This window comes from Poecilia mexicana, unplaced genomic scaffold, assembly GCF_051168715.1.
Source record: "Poecilia mexicana isolate PSO_F unplaced genomic scaffold, ASM5116871v1 scaffold_16, whole genome shotgun sequence".
NCBI classification, from domain to species: domain Eukaryota; kingdom Metazoa; phylum Chordata; class Actinopteri; order Cyprinodontiformes; family Poeciliidae; genus Poecilia; species Poecilia mexicana.
This window is the reverse complement of record NW_028263385.1, coordinates 11,965,132-11,985,944: the sequence shown is the minus strand read 5'-3', so window position 1 is coordinate 11,985,944 and position 20,813 is coordinate 11,965,132. Positions and strand designations below refer to the sequence as shown.

At 43.9% G+C, this 20,813-nt stretch overlaps 1 protein-coding gene across 1 annotated transcript; it reads left to right on the top strand.

The window, feature by feature from the left end:
* Positions 1-2,400, top strand: LOC148155002 (uncharacterized). The gene is made up of 3 exons (XM_088013994.1): positions 1-71; positions 926-1,403; positions 1,459-2,400. The coding sequence occupies exons 1-3, from the start codon at positions 1-3 to the stop codon at positions 2,398-2,400; spliced, it is 1,491 nt and encodes a 496-aa protein (XP_087870120.1).
* The last annotated feature ends 18,413 nt before the right edge of the window (positions 2,401-20,813 follow it).

Sequence of the window (20,813 nt, the reverse complement as noted above, 5' to 3'; positions counted from 1 at the left end):
ATGGATGACATGCCGCTAAAAACTGGGCAGAGTGTCCGTCAGTTTCACGTGGTTAAAGTCCCCCAGCTCATGTAAAACGCCTCTGGGTGCTTCATCTGCATTGAGCTAACGGTGTCATACAGCTCCTTCGATGCTTCGTTGCCGTTAGCACCCAGCGGAATGTAAACAATGGTGACGATCACCGTAGTAAACTCCTGAAGCAGATAGGATGGCTGATAGCTGTTAACCCGTCCACAGTTCGTACACCAGTCTGCATTCACTTACATACATTGTCCTGCTCCTTCTGACATTGTTTTTTCTGAGTGTTGGTCGCGGTCCGCTTGGAATAACTGAATACTGTTGATCTGGAAGGCTCAATGGCATGTTGCTGTTAAGCCAGGTTTACGTTAGGCAAAGAATGGCACAGTCCATCTCTGCAGAAACTCTCAGGCTCAGATGTAACAAATCCATTATCTTATCCAGTGAGCGGACATTAGCCAGAAAGAGAGTCAGAATTGGTGGCTTCCTAGGCACCAGTTGGGCAACATGCTCGCCTGTTTCCCCTTTTTCTGTCTTTGGGCACAAACTCTTCTTTTAACCGTTGGTCCTGGCACCCTGCTGTACCAGTCCATTGTCCTCAAGAGCCGCTGTCTCCCAAGTGTGGATTTCAGCTTTGGTGATATTTTACCAGCTGAACTGTCTCCAATGGCCATCAGCTTAACCAAGCTGCATTCAGCCATAAAGTTTGTTTTTATTCAAACTTCAGCAGTTTTCTAGTTGTTCTGCTGAGATAGTGACATCAATTATGACATCACGCAATGTGATGTCACAAAGAGTGATGCACAAAAAGCTGCACTGTTGAATTCTACGGTCATAACCATTGCAGAAGCTAGAGAGCAAGAAGAAGGATTGCATCCCAACAAGAGTTTAAAAACGATTTTTCGAGACATAAAATATTAACAATGAGTCAGAGTAGTAAGAACTCGACTTCTGATTCCGAGGAGGAAAGAGTACAAAGGATGCTAGCAAGAGAGAGACAGAAGCTCCATGAGATCATGGAAGAAGTCGGCAGGATGTCATTTGAGACTCATACACTCATTAAAGCAAATGAGGAGTTAAAATTTCAAGTTATGACATTAGAACAAGCAGTATTTGAAAAAGATAAGCTTGTTCGGGAGAAGGATGAAGAATTTAAAAATCTGGTTGATATGAACATGACTTTAGAAGAGGATTACGCCAGACTGGACAAGATAAACACTGCCATGGAGAAGAAACATATGGAATATGACAAGGAAATCAATGCCCTGAAGCAGAAATTCAGGGCTCTGGAGCAGGAGAGCATCAACCTGACGGCAAAAATCAACACTCTGGAGGAGATAAACACCGGCCTGGAGGAGGAAAACGCCGCCCTGAAGGAGGAAAACGCCGCCCTGAAGGAGGAAAACACCGCCCTGAAGGAGGAAAACTGTCTACAAGCAGGTAAACGTCATCTTGGAGGGGGAAAACAAAGTTTATGCCGAGGAAGTCTCCGACCTGAGGCATGACAGGAGGATTCGCCTGGATAAGAAGACCACAGTACTGGAGAAGGAAAACGCCGCCCTGAAGGAGGAAAACGCCGCCCTGAAAGAGGAAAACTCTGTCTACAAGCAGGTAAACGTCATCTTGGAGGGAGAAAACAAAGTTTATGCCGAGGAAGTCTCCGACCTGAGGCATGACAGGAGGATTCGCCTGGATAAGAAGACCACAGTATTGGAGGAGGAAAACGCCGCCCTGAAGGAGGAAAACGCCGCCCTGAAGGAGGAAAACACCGCCCTGAAGGAGGAAAACACCGCCCTGCAGCGGGAAAACTTCATCTTGGAGGGGGAAAAAAAAGTTTATCCTGAGGAAGTCTACAACCTGGGGAAGGAAAGGAGGGTTCTTCTGGATAAAACAGACACTGACTTGGAGAAAGAAAACGCCGTGCTGAAGGAGGAAAACACCGCCCTGGAGGAGAAAAATACCGCCCTGGAGGAGAAAAACACCGCCCTGCAGCGGGAAAACTTCATCTTGGAGGGGGAAAAAAAAGTTTATGCCCAGAAAGACTCCAACCTGAGGCAGGAAAGAAAGGCTCTGTATAAGAAAACCATTGTCTTGGAGAGAGAAAACACCACGCTGAAGGAGGAAAACGCTGCCCTGGAGGAGAAAAACACGACCTTAGAGCTTGACGTGGAACAGCTGAACAAAAGGTTCAGGGAATTTGTGGAACAGAAAAACCAGGAGCCATCTCATGAGGAAACCCACAAAGACAGCCAGTCAGTTACAGACCAGCCACAGAAGAACCCTCATCCAGTCAGACGTGTGATCGGAGGCATCTGCAATACACTTCTGAAAATGTATCAAACAGGCACACTAAGGTATTGGGTTGAAAGATGGTACTTCTAGATAAAAACGTGAACCTACAGGGGTTCATAGCGAGTCCTCTTGGTTCTCTGGGCTGACCTCTAGGGTTCATAACGAATCCTGTTGGTCTACCAGCCTGCTTCCACTGCTTTGTAGCGAGTCCTCTTGGTCTCAAGGATGACCTCTACGGTTCATAGTGAGACCTTTTTTTTTCCCTGCCTGCTTCTACTGCTTTGTAGTGAGTCCTCTTGGTCTCCGAGATGACCTCTAGGGTTCATAACGAATCCTGTTGGTCTCCAGGCTAACCTCTAGGGTTCATAACGAGACCTGTTGTTCTCCCGGCCTGCTTCTGCGACTTTCTTGCGAGTCCTCTTGGTCTCCGGGCTGACCTCTAGGATTCATAACGAGTCCTGTTGGTCTCCCTCCCTGCTTCTGCCGCTTTCTAGCGAGTCCATTTGGTCTCTGAGATGACCTCTAGGGTTCATAACGAGTCCTCTTGGTCTCTGGGCTGACCTCTAGGTTTCATAAAGAGTCCTATTGGTCTCCCGGCTGACCTCTAGGGTTCATAACGAGTCCTCTTGGTCTCTGGGCTGATCTCTAGGGTTCATAACGAGTCCTCTTGGTCTCCCGGCTGACCTCTAGGGTTCATAACGAGTCCTGTTGGTCTCCTGGCCTGCTTCTGCTTCTTTCTAGCGAGTCCATTTGGTCTCCGTGCTGACCTCTAGGGTTCATAACGAGTCCTCTTGGTCTCTGGGCTGACCTCTAGGGTTCATAACGAGTCCTCTTGGTCTCCCGGCTGACCTCTAGGGTTCATAACGAGTCCTGTTGGTCTCCTGGCCTGCTTCTGCTTCTTTCTAGCGAGTCCATTTGGTCTCCGTGCTGACCTCTAGGGTTCATAACGAGTCCTCTTGGTCTCTGGGCTGACCTCTAGGGTTCATAACGAGTCCTCTTGGTCTCCCGGCTGACCTCTATGGTTCATAACGAGTCCTGTTGGTCTCCTGGCCTGCTTCTGCTTCTTTCTAGCGAGTCCATTTGGTCTCCGTGCTGACCTCTAGGGTTCATAACGAGTCCTCTTGGTCTCTGGGCTGACCTCTAGGGTTCATAACGAGTCCTCTTGGTCTCCCGGCTGACCTCTATGGTTCATAACGAGTCCTCTTGGTCTCCTGGCCTGCTTCTGCTGCTTTCTAGCGAGTCCATTTGGTCTCAGGGATGAACTCTACGGTTCATAATGACACCTTTTGGTCTCCCTGCCTGCTTCTGCTGCTTTGTAGTGAGTCCTCTTGGTCTCCGGGATGACCTCTAGGGTTCATAACGAATCCTGTTGGTCTCCAGGCTAACCTCTTGGGTTCATAACGAGGCCTCTTTGTCATCGGGTTGACCTCTAGGGTTCAAACGAGTCCTCTTGGTCTCCCGGCTGACCTCTAGGGTTCATAACGAGTCCTCTTGGTCTCTGGGCTGACCTCTAGGGTTCATAACGAGTCCTCTTGGTCTCCCGGCTGACCTCTATGGTTCATAACGAGTCCTGTTGGTCTCCTGGTCTGCTTCTGCTTCTTTCTAGCGAGTCCATTTGGTCTCCGTGCTGACCTCTAGGGTTCATAACGAGTCCTGTTGGTCTCCTGGCCTGCTTCTGCTTCTTTCTAGCGAGTCCATTTGGTCTCCGTGCTGACCTCTAGGGTTCATAACGAGTCCTCTTGGTCTCTGGGCTGACCTCTAGGGTTCATAACGAGTCCTCTTGGTCTCCCGGCTGACCTCTATGGTTCATAACGAGTCCTCTTGGTCTCCTGGCCTGCTTCTGCTGCTTTCTAGCGAGTCCATTTGGTCTCAGGGATGAACTCTACGGTTCATAATGACACCTTTTGGTCTCCCTGCCTGCTTCTGCTGCTTTGTAGTGAGTCCTCTTGGTCTCCGGGATGACCTCTAGGGTTCATAACGAATCCTGTTGGTCTCCAGGCTAACCTCTTGGGTTCATAACGAGGCCTCTTTGTCATCGGGTTGACCTCTAGGGTTCATAACGAGTCCTCTTGGTCTCCCGGCTGACCTCTATGGTTCATAACGAGTCCTGTTGGTCTCCTGGCCTGCTTCTGCTTCTTTCTAGCGAGTCCATTTGGTCTCCGAGCTGACCTCTAGGGTTCATAACAAGTCCTCTTGGTCTCTGGGCTGACCCCTAGGGTTCATAACGAGTCCTCTTGGTCTCCCGGCTAACCTCTATGGTTCATAACGAGTCCTCTTGGTCTCCTGGCCTGCTTCTGCCGCTTTCTAGCGAGTCCATTTGGTCTCAGGGATGATCTCTAGGGTTCATAACGAGTCCTGTTGGTCTCTGGGCTGACCTCTAGGGTTCATAACGAGTCCTGTGGGTCTCCTGGTCTGCTTCTTTCTAGCGAGTCCATTTGGTCTCCGTGCTGACCTCTAGGGTTCATAACGAGTCCTCTTTGTCATCGGGCTGACCTCTAGGGTTCATAACGAGACCTGTTGTTCTCCCGGCCTGCTTCTGCTGCTTTCTAGCGAGTCCTCTTGGTCTCCGTGCTGACCTCTAGGGTTCATAACGAGTCCTCTTGGTCTCTGGGCTGACCTCTAGGTTTCATAAAGAGTCCTATTGGTCTCCCGGCTGACCTCTATGGTTCATAACGAGTCCTGTTGGTCTCCTGGCCTGCTTCTGCTTCTTTCTAGCGAGTCCCTTTGGTCTCCCGGCTGACCTCTAGGGTCCATAACGAGTCCTGTTGGTCTCCTCACCTGCTTCTGCTTCTTTCTAGCGAGTCCATTTGGTCTCCGTGCTGACCTCTAGGGTTCATAACGAGTCCTCTTGGTTTCTGGGCTGACCTCTAGGTTTCATAACGAGTCCTCTTGGTCTCCCGGCTGACCTCTAGGTTTCATAACGAGTCCTCTTGGTCTCCCGGCTGACCTCTAGGTTTCATAACGAGTCCTCTTGGTCTCCCGGCTGACCTCTATGGTTCATAACGAGTCCTGTTGGTCTCCTGGCCTGCTTCTGCTTCTTTCTAGCGAGTCCCTTTGGTCTCCGTGCTGACCTCTAGGGTTCATAACGAGTCCTCTTGGTCTCTGGGCTGACCTCTAGGATTCATAACGAGTCCTCTTGGTCTCTGGGCTGACCTCTAGGGTTCATAACGAGTCCTCTTGGTCTCCCGGCTGACCTCTATGGTTCATAACGAGTCCTCTTGGTCTCCCGGCTGACCTCTCGGTTTCATAACGAGTCCTCTTGGTCTCCCGGCTGACCTCTAGGTTTCATAACGAGTCCTCTTGGTCTCCCGGCTGACCTCTATGGTTCATAACGAGTCCTGTTGGTCTCCTGGCCTGCTTCTGCTTCATTCTAGCAAGTCCATTTGGTCTCCGTGCTGACCTCTAGGGTTCATAACGAGTCCTCTTGGTCTCTGGGCTGACCTCTAGGTTTCATAAAGAGTCCTATTGGTCTCCCGGCTGACCTCTATGGTTCATAACGAGTCCTGTTGGTCTCCTGGCCTGCTTCTGCTTCTTTCTAGCGAGTCCATTTGGTCTCCGTGCTGACCTCTAGGGTTCATAACGAGTCCTGTTGGTCTCCTCACCTGCTTCTGCTTCTTTCTAGCGAGTCCATTTGGTCTCCGTGCTGACCTCTAGGGTTCATAACGAGTCCTCTTGGTTTCTGGGCTGACCTCTAGGTTTCATAACGAGTCCTCTTGGTCTCCCGGCTGACCTCTAGGTTTCATAACGAGTCCTCTTGGTCTCCCGGCTGACCTCTAGGTTTCATAACGAGTCCTCTTGGTCTCCCGGCTGACCTCTATGGTTCATAACGAGTCCTGTTGGTCTCCTGGCCTGCTTCTGCTTCTTTCTAGCGAGTCCCTTTGGTCTCCGTGCTGACCTCTAGGGTTCATAACGAGTCCTCTTGGTCTCTGGGCTGACCTCTAGGATTCATAACGAGTCCTCTTGGTCTCTGGGCTGACCTCTAGGGTTCATAACGAGTCCTCTTGGTCTCCCGGCTGACCTCTATGGTTCATAACGAGTCCTCTTGGTCTCCCGGCTGACCTCTAGGTTTCATAACGAGTCCTCTTGGTCTCCCGGCTGACCTCTAGGTTTCATAACGAGTCCTCTTGGTCTCCCGGCTGACCTCTATGGTTCATAACGAGTCCTGTTGGTCTCCTGGCCTGCTTCTGCTTCTTTCTAGCGAGTCCATTTGGTCTCTGGGCTGACCTCTAGGGTTCATAACGAGTCCTGTTGGTCTCCCTGCGTGCTTCTGCTGCTTTGTAGTGAGTTCTCTTGGTCTCCGGGCTGACCTCTAGGGTTCATAATGAATCCTGTTGGTCTCCGGGCTAACCTCTTGGGTTCATAACGAGTCCTTTTCTTCTCCGGGCTGACCTCTAGCATTCATAACGAGTCCTTTTTTTCTTCTGGCCTGCTTCTGCTTCTTTCTAGTGAGTCCATTTGGTCTCTGGACTGACCTCTAGGGTTCATAACGAGTCCTGTTGGCCTCCTGGCCTGCTTCTGCTTCTTTCTAGCGAGTCCATTTGGTCTCCGTGCTGACTTCTAGGGTTCATAACGAGTCCTTTTTTTCTCCTGGCCTGCTTCTGCTTCTTTCTAGCGAGTCCATTTGGTCTCCATGCTGACTTCTAGGGTTCATAACGAGTCCTGTTGGTCTCATGGCCTGCTTCTGCTTTTTTGTAGCGAGTCCATTTGGTCTCCGTGCTGACCTCAAGGGTTCATAACGAATCCTGTTGGTCTCCCGGCCTGCTTCTGCTGCTTTGTGTTGATTCCTCTTGGTCTCCGGGCTGACCTCTAGGGTTCATAACGAATCCTGTTGGTCTCCCGGCCTGCTTCTTCTGCTGTCTAGCGAGTCCTCTTGGTCTCCGGGCTGACCTCAAGGGTTCATAACGAGACCTGTTGTTCTCCCGTCCTGCTTCTGCTGCTTTCTAGCGAGTCCTCTTGGTCCCTGAGATGACTTCTAGGATTCCAAAGGAGTACTGTTGGTCTCCCTGCCTGCTTCTGCTGCTTTGTGGTGAGTCCTCTTGGTCCCCGTGCTGACCTCTAGGGTTCATAACGAGTCCTGTTGGTCTCCCAGCCTGCTTCTGCTGCTTTCTAGCGAGTCCTCTTGGTCTCTGAGATGACTTCTAGGAGTCATAAGGAGTACTGTTGGTCTCCCAGCCTGCTTCTGCTGCTTTGTGGTGAGTCCTCTTGGTCTCCGTGATCTCTAGGGTTCATAACGAGTCCTGTTGGTCTCCCACCCTGCTTCTGCTGCTTTGTAGTGAGTTCTCTTGGTCTCCGGGCTGACCTCTAGGGTTCATAATGAATCCTGTTGGTCTCCGGGCTAACCTCTTGGGTTCATAACGAGTCCTTTTGGTCTCCGGGCTGACCTCTAGCATTCATAACAAGTCCTTTTTTTTCTCCTGGCCTGCTTCTGCTTCTTTCTAGCAAGTCCATTTGGTGTCCGGGCTGACCTCCAGGGTTCATAACGAGTCCTCTTGGTCTCCGGTCTTACTTCTAGGGTTCATAACGAGTCCTCTTGTTCTTCGAGATGACCTATAGGGTTCATATTGAGTCCTGTTGGTCTCCCTGCCTTCTTCTGCTGCTTTGTGGTGAGTCCTCTTGGTCTCCGGGCTGACCAGGGTTCATAACAAATCCTCTTGGTCTCCGGGCTGACCTCTAGGGGTCATAACGAGTCCTCTTGTTCTTCGAGATGACCTATAGGGTTCATATTGAGTCCTGTTGGTCTCCCTGCCTTCTTCTGCTGCTTTGTGGTGAGTCCTCTTGGTCTCCGGGCTGACCAGGGTTCATAACAAATCCTCTTGGTCTCCGGGCTGACCTCTAGGGGTCATAACGAGTCCTCTTGTTCTTCGAGATGACCTATAGGGTTCATATTGAGTCCTGTTGGTCTCCCTGCCTTCTTCTGCTGCTTTGTGGTGAGTCCTCTTGGTCTCCGGGCTGACCAGGGTTCATAACAAATCCTCTTGGTCTCCGGGCTGACCTCTAGGGTTCATAACGAGTCCTCTTGGTCTCCGGCCTAATCTCTAGGTTTCATGTCGAGTCCTGTTGGTCTCCTGGCCTGCTTCTGCTCCTTTCTAGCGAGTCCATTTGGTCTCCGTTCTGACATCTAGGGTTCATAGCGAGTCCTGTTGGTCTCCCGGCTGACCTCTAGGGTTCATAACGAGTCCTCTTGGTCTCTGGGCTGACCTCTAGAGTTCATAACGAGTCCTCTTGGTCTTCCGGCTGACCTCTAGGGTTAATATTGAGTCCTCTTGGTCTCCTGGCCTGCTTCTGCTGCTTTCTAGCGAGTCCTCTTGCTCTCCGGGATGACCTCTAGGGTTCATAACGAGTCCTCTTGGTCTCTGGGCTGACCTCTAGGGGTCATAACGAGTCCTCTTGGTCTCCGGGCTAACATCTAGGGTTCATAACGAGTCCTCTTGGTCTTCCGGCTGACCTCTAGGTTTCATAATGAGTCCTCTTGGTCTCCTGGCCTGCTTCTGCTGCTTTCTAGCGAGTCCTCTTGCTCTCCGGGATGACCTCTAGGGTTCATAACGAGTCCTCTTGGTCTCTGGGCTGACCTCTAGGGGTCATAACGAGTCCTCTTGGTCTCCGGGCTAACATCTAGGGTTCATAACGAGTCCTCTTGGTCTTCCGGCTGACCTCTAGGTTTCATAATGAGTCCTCTTGGTCTCCTGGCCTGCTTCTGCTGCTTTCTAGCGAGTCCTCTTGCTCTCCGGGATGACCTCTAGGGTTCATAACGAGTCCTCTTGGTCTCTGGGCTGACCTCTAGGGGTCATAACGAGTCCTCTTGGTCTCCGGGCTAACATCTAGGGTTCATAACGAGTCCTCTTGGTCTTCCGGCTGACCTCTAGGTTTCATAATGAGTCCTCTTGGTCTCCTGGCCTGCTTCTGCTGCTTTCTAGCGAGTCCTCTTGCTCTCCGGGATGACCTCTAGGGTCCATAAAGAGTCCTCTTGGTCAATTAAAAGGAGTACGAGCTGTCAGTTACTGGATTGCTACTGTATCCACCAACTGTCAAGAGCAACGTAATAGATGCACCAATAAAAGCCTGGAGAGACAACTGCTTGACTAAACTAAATACACCCAAAGAATAAGTTAACAAATTTTGACAAACTTCACATCTATAATATTGTTGAAATAAAACCTGTTACAAATGAAGGAGGAAGAGCGAACTGTGATGTTTGTGTGGGGGAAAAAGTGAACAATAAAACCACAGTAGAAGAGATTCCGTTTGAGTCCTGAAGGAGAAAATGAGTTTACTTTCTGGCTACGTCTTTCCAACACATTAACACATTTTACCATAATCATTTATTTTTAAATGAAAAGAAACATTCATTTAAATCTGGGTGCAGTCCTGTAAAAGCGGCTTCAGTAATCCATAATAATTTACTCCAATTCATCCAGATTTCGCAGTATTTAAAGTGGTTTAGAGTAAAATATCTCCTTAAGATTTTGAGGAGGTCAAGGTCGTAAAATCCAAGGCTTAGACTTTATGTTTTTGATTTATTATTGCCTCTTGTTTTCTCAGCTTCAAGCAAGCAACTTTGTATGAAAAGAAAATCACTAAGTGGAGGATTAAATAAGATGAAATCATAAAAGGTAAGGTACATAAATATCAACTAAAAGTCATGTCCTTAAGAAACTAAATCCTGAGCCGTTCCTCTCTTCCTCCAGACTCTGGGAGGTTCATTTGAATGAAAAGTAAAGTTTACGCTCATCTGAAAAGAGGACTTTGTTTTAGATACGTGTGTGTGTGTGTGTGTGTGTGTGTGTGTGTGTGTGTGTGTGTGTGTGTGTACTGACTCTAGCTGCAGTCCACGGCTTCTGAAACTCCCCCACACTCCTGAATTGACTCTTTTTTTCACAAGCCTCTCAAGACTTCAGTTATCATTTTTGCTTGTGTACTTTTTCCTAACCCACTTTTTCCTTCCACTCAACTTTCCATTACTATGTTTGGATACAGTCCTGTGTGAACAGCCAGTTTTCAGCCACAGGTGTCAACGTCTGTTAGTGCAGAGGCCATGATGGAATCCAAACTCAACCAAAAAATAGCTCTTTCATGTTACTCTCATTCCATAAGAAACTGAATTTTGGGGTTTCATATGCCATAATCAGTGTATATATTTCACTTTTTAACTGATTTCATTCATTGTGGATGATGGTGATGCTGAGAGGATTTCCAGCAGCAGTCAGTCTTGTAATGAATCTGAGGGAGGCCTCTGACTGAAGACTTGCTGTGACTGACTGATGACTGTCATGATATGCTAATAGCTAAATATCCAGGCAGCAGAGACGATAAACTCACAGTAACATCTCCTGGATGACCCCTTCAACTGACATCATCTGACTTTGTGTGGCCTCCCAACATCAAAAATTAAATAAAGTAGGACAAAGCTGTGACTATTAAGTTCAAATCTACTTTAAAAATGTTAGATGCAACACAATGTGATAATCTTTTCCAAGGTTTCTGGATTTATTGTATTATGATTGCAAAAAAAGAATCTAACTACTCTTTGACTTTTACTCTGAAGTACACCGTGGTGCACTCAAATCTGATTGCTGTATTAAAACTTGGCTAAATATAAGAAGTGTTTTCACATGAAGACTGACCTTGATCCTGTTTTTATTGCTGAGAATACACAGCAACAACAAATCAGTTTTCTTCAATCAAGCTCAGAATAACAAGTCAACCATATTCCTTTTTGTTAAAAAGGAAAAAATAATTTGTAGTTTTGGATCTACAATCCCGTTCCTACAAAAGAAAAAAAAATCAGATGACTTTAATTAACATAGTTAATGCTTTGTTTATAGCTAGATAAAAAAAATAAAAATTGATGATCTTACTTTTTAGAAATTATCTTCTTGTTTTTTTTGTCCAGTAAGTAACTTTGAATTGATGCTTTTGGTCCACAAGAAAAATAGTTTTGGTATATCTGTCAATATCAAAGATGTGAATATTTCCATCCTTTTTGGGAACTTTTGGATTCCACATAGAAAGACTGCAGTGTATGAAATACTAAACTAAAATACTGTTGAGTAGGTAGGAAAAAAGTCAACATTTTTGATGATTTTAGTTCAAAATTATATTTTTTGGCCCTCAAGTACTGACTTTTTTTTGCACATATAAAATATAGTGTTCAGGCTTCTATTTCAGACCCAGACGTGTGATGATTTATGTGGTAAAGACCTAAAGAGTAGAAATGTCAGCTGAAGTGCATGAAAATTACACCTCATATATTTATTATTATAATCTTTGGGTGGTTAAAGGGTTAGGAAATCAGGCCCGCGTTCAGGGTCTACATATCCTGCTGACTCCTGCGCCCTTGCAGAGGGTCACTGTGCCTGTGTGAGAACATAGCAGCCTTCCAGGTGCTCTAACATCAACACACACACACACACACACACACACACACACACAGGAGAGACACCACAGGAGCCGCTGAGCTCCGTCACCTGGGCCACATCCCTCTCCCCTCCGCTTCCTCCAAATCATGAAGCGCTTGCTTTCGCGGAAACCAGCGCAGAGGCTGGCTCTCTGCTCCACATTTAACCGCAGCCTCTGCACTGTGCACATAGTGCACAGCAAGAAGCCCGTCCTGAATGCCCTTTCATTGCCACGCACACACGCAAACACACAAAGTGTTGCATCCTCAGAGAGAGTTACGGTACGGCTCAGCACCGAGGCCTGCGAGTAAGTTCACCACATCCTCCACCATACTGAGAAGAAGCGCACCGCACCGCCGTGAGGCTCTTTCACAGCGATGTTGCTTTGAGCTCTGACAAGTGTAAATGCACATTGATGTGGTTTGTTTGATACTCTGCTTCTTGTATTTCCGTTTCCTCCTTCCTTTCCCGCCAGTTGTCTCAAACTAATTGAGCTAAACAGAGGCATCGGCGTTATTATTTCTGTCTGTAATTTTAGCTCTCAATGACTTGTGATGAAAAGAATCTATGTGAGAATGTGTACGATAACGTTTTCATTCACCTCCTAAACTGGTGCTTGTTTATTCCGAGACAACTTTAGGGCGAATGTCTCCCCCTGTTGTTGCGTTACCGCAATAGCACCTATTTTACTGCTCACAACATCAGAATCACCTTATTGCCAGTAAACAAGTTCATAGACTAGAATATAGCTCTAATATAATGGTGCAAAAATAAATAGAATTAAAAACAAATAAAATATGAGAAAGGAAGAAGGAAAATATATGTTGCTCATCGTTAATAATTCAACCTTTTATTCAAATGGAATATGTATAGTCAATCTAATCATAATCATAGCAAAATATCTCCGCAAGATGAAATGCAGTAAAAAGAAAAAAATTCTCATGTAATAATTTTAAAGAAACCGACTTAAAAACATATGTTGCCTCAGTTGGGAAACTTAATTTAAATAATCAGGAAGCTTGTAAAAACAATAACACTTCTTAAGAAATTGAACTCCATCTCATAAGCAGACTTATTTGCGGTATCATTTACTTTTGTTTTTAATTTAGTTGCTACAACAGACCTTGAATGTACTTACATTTTTTAAGAAAATAATAATCATCATCATAATAATACTGTTTGCATGGACTAACAAGTACACATTTTATTTTAAGTGTTTAGGTATCTTTTGATTTTGTTTATTTTATTTTGTAGATTGCAATAACTTTAAGTAGTAGTACCAAAGTTTGTGGTTATTTTATATTATTATATGTTGTTATTACTCTATTTTTCTTTATGTAATCTGATATTACATGTTATGTTGAAGATCTTTTTTTTATTCTATTGTTCAAAATAGAGTAAGTTTTGAAAGAAAAAAAAAGTCAACTTTCAAACTTACTTTCTGGATTAGTTTGCATAAAAATAACCATTTTAATTTCTATTCAGTAAATCAGTGCCTTAGATTAAAGAACAGACGAAAATAATCCCAACACGTATGCAAAGATTTGTTTTGGTTTCTACTTTATTTACTGTATAATTCAAGTAAATTTTTCACATTTGTTTGCACATCGTTGTGCTTTGATTTAAGTCGTTCCATTGGCGCTTCATTCATCTTCCTATCAGCTCTGACTGGCTTCTCTGTCTCTGCTGGAGAAAAGCAGCCCACAGCATCATGCTGCCACTACCACGTTTCATGGTGGAGATTGTTTTTTTTCAGTTGGCTTACAACTGACAATTATTTTAGTAATTGGTAATCCTATTGATTATTCTGACCGATTAATCGGATGAAAAAATTGGCACATTTTACAGGGTTTTCATTTAACTTCTTAAGCTTTTTTATCCAACATTAGAAATATATTAAAAGATGCAAATAAAATAGTAGCTCAGCTCCTTTTTTAAGTAAGAAGATAAACAGATTATATCTAAAATGCAACAGCATGAATCTGGTGAAGCTCAAATTGTGCCACTTGAGGAATAGGTACAATATTTAGTGTAATATATTTACAGAGAAAGATGTTTTTGTCTTATATGTAAAACATATATACATATATATGTATCTTGAACAGTTTTGGCGTATTTACTGCTCTGAATATGTTGTTTTTCTCAGCAAATAGCCTTTTTTTTTGTCTGTATACTCCAGTTAACTATTAATCGGTTACTAAGTTAATTGAAAATTGTTTCAGTAACTGATTTAGTCAGTTTTAGTTTTGAACCACGCATAGCATTTTTTGCATATGTGTTCAAATGATCAGTTTGTGTAAATGTGAGCTGGAAAAAGACTGAACACTTTAGCAATAAGCGGAGCACAATGTCGCTCATATGCTGCTTTCATAAAAAGTAATGGGCACAATCTCATGCAGCAGCCAAACACATTGAGGTCATTGTTACTGTACTGAATGCATGTGCTGTGCTCTCTGTCTTCTCTTGAGCACAAGGGTGAAGTCTGTGTGTGTGTGTGTGTGACCAGCGACGCCTCGCGAGGGTCCCGTCTTCAGCTCGGCGACGTGACGTGGGACCCCGAGGAACAGCTGAGCGGTGTAAAGTTACCCTGAGCTAGAACGCAGTGAGCACAAGGGCCTACTGTTCTCCTGGATGTCGACCCCCTGCGCCAGCCCGGTGAGGTCATAACATCACCTCGGTCTGCCGTCCATCACGGCCTCGGCGTGCAGAGGTGGCTCAGATGTCTGAATAAATCCATTCAAGAGTGTCTTCCTTAAACATTTCCTTTGTGACAGCGTCCCGTTTTCCCAAGCTGTTGTTTATCTCTGGGTCTGATCCAGCCTTGCACCGCCTGGATCTCCTGTAAATCCTCAACCCTGGCGGAGTGAGAGTGCAGGCAGCACTTATCAGATGTTAAGACTGCTCCTGTACGCTACAGAGGAAAACTTGTCCTCTGCTGACACTTGATACACAAAGAGCCCCTCCACCCCTTTAAGCGCTCACAGCACAAAATGCTCTGCAAAGACTCACAGACACTCAAGAATTATTACGGAAACTCAACATGCGGAGGCTTAAAAGAAGATAAAATCAAATGTCCTTCATTAGAAATAGTCGCAAATGTAATCGGCAGATTCGGAGTACATGTCAGCACACAAAAGCCTCTGTTGACATCTAGCTGCATCTGTGGAAACAAGGCCCCGTCCTGCTGCTGTGCCTTTGCTGAATATCTAAAGTCAAGGCCCCAAACCTGCACCTAAGGGCTCAGCTCCTGCTGGTAACAAGAATCCGTTGCTCCAGGGGTCCTTGAAGAGGAGCTTTCAGGTGAGGCAGGGTGCATGACTGCAGCGGTGTACAGTAAATCCTCCCTGAACCCTCACAATCTGAGTTTTATTGTTGCTTTTTATCGTTTTATTTGAACCGACTTCCGTGCTCCTGCTTCGAAAGCCTTTCAGCCTCTCAGTTTTATTTTTTCCTCTTATTTTTAGATTTTCTTACTCTTCTTTATAGAGACGGGTGGCGTACATGATTGGGTGAAGGGGTCAGAGGTCATGGCTACGTCCGCACATCAGGTCTTGATGCTCAGTTCCGATTTTTTCTAAAATCCGATTTTTCTTTCCTTTTGTGTGGTCATCTGCACACAAACTGCATCAGTTACTTCTTCCATAAATACGTGTGAAGTCAAAGTTCTTCTTCTGCGCAAGAGAGTCACTTTGGTTACATAATCCATTCACTGTTGGGTTCAATTGCGTGAACAAAAAAAAATTGGATTTTAGCAAAAAATAAATAAATAAATAAATAAACAAACCAGAATTTGGCACCAAGACCTGCTGTATGAACTTAGTGTCTGCACTATGAAAAGGTCAGGTTTTATGTTCAAAGTCAAAATCTGGCCTGTGTGTGTTTCCTGCTACCTGATGCTGGCCTGACAGCAGGGCGCAGCAGGAGTCCAGCGTCTCCGAGGGTCGAGTGACGGCCTGACGGCGACTGCACAGGGCGGGGGGTGAAGGGTGGAGGTCAGGGGTCATTCGTCCTGTGGAGGAGGGAGAACATAGCAGGAGGGGCGGGTGCTAACGAGGCACAGGGGTCAGAAAAGAAATCATTAAAATAAAATAAAACAGAGACATGTTAGTCATCATCAAAATTAGGAAGAAAATAAGTTAAATCAGCTAAATGGAAATACAGTTAATTGGAAAAAAAAAATTCCCCTGATAGCTTTCATCCAAGAAGTTGGTTTCTGATTGAAAATGGCACCGGCATGTTGGAGAGATGAATTTATTTACAATATGGGGGGGGAAAAACATTCCATAATTATTCACACAGTTTCTCAGTTAAAAGTCCTTATTGATTGTTAGAAACACCAAAATGACATCTCTGACTGTTTGGCTTCAGTGATGAGCTCAGAGTCTTTGAGGGTGGACGTCCTCTTTCTCATCACCCTAATCTTTCCCTCCCTTCACAGATGTGTCAAACTCAAGGCCCACAGGCCAAATCTGGTCCGCCAGACAATTTTATGTGGCCCTCTAGGCTCTAGAAATTACAGTAATGTTTTAAATATTATTTTATCAATCAAATCAGCAGATTTATCTGCATTCTGCTATTAGGTCAAGATAAAAATAAGAAAAAAGATTTTTATCCAAAGCAATTCAAAGTGATTTGTAGGAAGTTACAGGAAAGACAGAAATAAACTAAGCATGAGCATAAATCATTGCCCATAAGAGAAAAATGTAAAAATACAGATATTAAAGTCACAAAAGAAACTAATTTTGAGTCGTGATTTGAAGGAACCAATAATTTCTGCCTATCTCAGGTTTTTATAAAGTTTGTTTCAAATAGGAATTGGTTCCATAAAATATTGACTCAGGGGAGCCCAATACATATCCATGCTGCACTTTTCAGAGTTTTATTAATAAAACAAAGATTTAAGCCATGCATCATTCTTCTCTCATCTTCCCAGTTGTACACTTTTGCATTCCACTGCGTCTAGATCAACATTTCACCCATCATGAGGCTTTTTGATCTGTTTAGCATCTAAGACTATTTGACCCATGGACAGTTATCAGCTGTGGCTCGTTTAAAAGATTCATTGTGGTTTTCCAACCTTGACACAAAGGCTTCTCCAGGCATTTGTAACCTGCTGTCTCTGACAGCTGACAGGAAAAGATTGGACTCAAACTGTACAAACTTTGTGAGAAAACTACTTTTAGTACTGATGAAAAGGACGATCAAAGTCCTGTCTGACTGCAAAGTAACTGCATCAATTCACAGCTTTAGATGCCAGACAGACACACGAGCAAAACAAATGCTTGTAAAAAAAAAAAAATTCTTGATATAATTTCTTTAAAAGAGAAGCTGAACTGAGGCAGCATATGTTTGGAGAAGAAGAAAGAAAAAATGAAGGCAATGTTTGATGAACAAAGAAAGAAGACCTCTTTCAACTTTTCACAAGAGCAGATCGATGCTCCTTTAAGTGTTAAAAATGTTGATTTTCTTCAGGGGAAAAATAGATTCAGCTAGACATCAAAACAATCTTGAAGCAAACGTCATACTATCTGGAAAAAAAAAGATACAAACAGCATAGCCTGTATGAATGTTATCTAAACGTCTGGATTCCTGAAATATGAAATGAGCAAAAAAAAAATTTAAGCTGCATGTTTTGGTTGAAGGCTCATGGAAAAACCTTCAGCTCCATTTCCAAGGGCGTCATCAAAGAAAACACGTGGGCAGGTGTGAGGAGGAGTGAATGCAAACTCAGTGCAAAAGTTTTCAACATTTTGTCACATTACAGCCGCGAACCTGAAAGAACTTCACTCGGATATTATGTGGAGGGGAAGGCAAACGAGGTCATGCAGCAAAAAATATTCATCGTTACAGATTCCTTCAGTGGCTTGATGTTACGTTTGTCATACTTAAATGCTTCTAATCAAATAAATTTTAATTTAAAAAAAAGCAACAAAAACTAATAACCAGATGTATTGCCAACACTTTTTTTTTTTTGCCCACTCTTCTTTCCAGCTTTATTATAAACTGAGTTTATTCCTCATCTGATTTGAATTTCTTTAGATCCAGGCTCGGTATGTTGGTTTTTAGACATTTAAACTTACCTCATATTGTCAGAATTTAAGAATCAATAATTCATTTATGGCTGCACGGTGGCGCAATTGGAAGCACTTTTGCCTTGCAGCAATGATAAGTTTTAAGTACAGAAACTTTAGAGGAAATAAAATAAAGGATGAAAGAAACATGTAAGTACAGCCAATATATTTATTTATGTATTTTTGCAAAATAAAGAAACGGAAAGGAGGTTGCCATGGTGCAAATATACTTAAATGATCTGAGGTCTAAATGAGCTGGATGATCTAGAATATGTGAGTTTGCCAAAAAAGCAAAGCTATTCAGAAATTATTTTTTATTTAACCATTATTTTACCTGGAAGTTGCTTGAGATAAAATTATCTCTTTTTCAGGACAGACCTGGCCAGGAGTCACACCAGCGAACAGGATATTAAATAATAGGTACAGACAATTAAAACATTTAAAAATTCCCTTGAGTAATTCCAAAATAAAAACGGACAAAAATAGATCGTAGTATTAAGACTTCATAAAATAATCTAAAATGATTTAAGAGTAGCATTTACGCTCTTGAGTTAAACAGAAGAGTTTTAAATTCATTCTTCTGAATAAACTGTTGGAGTTTTAGCGACTTCTGCAAATTATTCCAGCCCCAAGGTGCGACGTAAAATAAATCTTCTGAGCAGATTTTAGCCACGGTGAAAAGAAGCAGATGTGATGTTGTGTCAACTTCTGACTGGAGACACGAGGCGAAGCAAATGTAAAGGCTGCTTATGCAAGGCAGCTTCAAAAATGAATTTGAACCAGTTGTTGTTGCCTCCTTTGTGTCACTGAATACCATGATGAGGCATAACGTTCACAGTGCTAATTCCTGAAGGCAAGAGTATGTGATGAAATGCAAAGCACTGTGAGATAGACAACAAAGTGTTGAAGCTGCATTCATGTGGATATTGTCTCCATAGTACAACACATTCGGGAAAGTTGTTTACACGAGCTTTTCCCTGATCTCCAGCTTCATGCAGGATTTGTGTCGATACGAGAAGCCATGTACAGCTGTGAGCTGTTTCAGCAGATGTTCTACATGAGGTGAAAAAGGCCATTTGTGATTTGTCATCAATCCATGTGCCCATATATTTGTAAGCTGACACGTTCTCAACATTTTGCCCTTAAGGTCCAAATGCTTTACTGATTTAAGTTTAAAGAACAAGCTTTTATATGTTTGTTTTAGGAGCAACTTCAAATGATGGAGTGAAATGTGGAGTCTGTAGTTACGTATATGTTATAATGGCTAGTAAAGCTACAATATGAATGGTTTTTCACAACAATGTAGATGAAATTGTCAATTTTATGCAAACAAAACTCTGAAAAGTGATTGATTCACATTTAAAGTATTTAGCCCTCTTTTAATTTTCCCCACATTAAATACAATCTGCTGCAAATAATTAAGTAATAAAATCTGAAAAGCACAGCATGCTATCTGGTCTCACAGGTCAATTATTCTTCCAGCGGTTTTCATTGCAGTAACAACTGCAAGTTTTTTTGTGGTATGTCCCTTCCAGGTTTGTACATCTAGAGACTAAATTTGCTTCTGATTAGATGGAGATTGTCTGTGGAAACTAATTTAATATTCTGTACTTTGATACAGTCATTATTTGATCTAAATCATTCCTGTGTTGATCTGGTTATCGTTAAGACTGTCCTGCTGAAATTTATCTTTGAATCAATTCTGATCAGCTTCTTTGTCCCTTTCCCTGTGAAAGCATACCCACATCATGATGTGGGTATGCTTCCACATTCCTACCTGGCTTGTGGCACACTTTAAATTGGTTTTATTTTGGCTTTCTTCAAAAGTTTTTTTCTCTCTATTACTCACTGCGATGCTTAAAGTTTTGGATATTGTTTTAGAACATAACTGTGATTTAAACTTCACTATTTTTATTTGAGTGTTCAAGTAGGTTAACAGATTTGTCGTCAGTTGCGATGCGTACCCATCACCGCTAGATGTCACTCTAAATCCACGTTTAATGAATTTCCATCTCTTCTGTCTCACAGTTTTTCAGCAGACACACACACACACACACGCACACAAATGTGCACAAATGTAGGAAAGCACAGTGGGGAGAGGTTGCCATACACTTACAAAACATACAGCACCACTATCCAATCAGGGGCTTCCTTGTGTTTTCAAGTCTGAGTTTCCTATTTTCAACATTACAATCCTGTATACCAGCAGGGGGCACTGTTCACTCCAGATCTGATGGTCTGCCTCAGCATGAGTCTGATATTCTACTACACACACTTGCCAGCGGTTATGTAATGTTTGCAATTATGGACCTATCTTCTGCAAGGTAGCGTCATTTTACGTTGTTTATGCAGAAACTGAAGGTCACCAACATATGTTGCATATCCAAGTAATTCCACGTGCAGAATGCCCATCTGACACTTGTCATCATATAAAACATAAGCTCGGGATCATTTTCATTATACAAATTCATATTCACTATCTGCAAGTTACAAACACACAATGTTAGCGGAGTTTACTACAGGCCACGCCCCGTAAGTCCAGCTGGTGGCAACACTCGTGATGACATCATCGCAACGCGCGACCATTGGCCCCGAGACGTTCCTCGTCCTTCCAATCGCCTGCCGAGGAACTGACGTTAGCCAGGACAGCTCCCGTTCACTTACAATAGGGTGGGCGTGGCTTGGAAACCACCTACGTCAGAGCGAGTCAGATTCTGCGCCGTGATTGGCTGAGAGCAGTGAAAGTGAGCGTCTGTTGCTGAGAGAAAAGGAAGGGGGGATGTAGTTGATGATCGGCTGCACCACACAAAGTGATAATTAGCTCAGAAAATAACTTTTGGACGTAAACTTTAGCTCATTTTCCTTTTTCGTCTGTTTTAACCCGCCTTGCTAAAAGTATAAGCGGACACAGTAATAAAAACGCACGTAGCAACAGTTAGATGTGACAATGACCGCATAGGGCTGTTTGGATCCTTCCTGTATCAACTTGTAGCGGTTGATGCGTTATCACGCTCTACTCAGGGATAGTACTTCTGCT

What these genes read in the sequence shown, in the direction of transcription:
- LOC148155002 (XM_088013994.1), top strand. Translation starts at nt 1, where the DNA reads ATGGATGACATGCCGCTAAAAACTGGGCAGAGTGTCCGTCAGTTTCAC. An exon ending in GTTAAAGTCCCCCAGCTCAT is followed by an intron (nt 72 to 925) that starts GTAAAACGCCTC and finishes CGATTTTTCGAG; the next exon opens with ACATAAAATATTAACAATGA. An exon ending in CCGCCCTGAAGGAGGAAAAC is followed by an intron (nt 1,404 to 1,458) that starts GCCGCCCTGAAG and finishes GTCTACAAGCAG; the next exon opens with GTAAACGTCATCTTGGAGGG.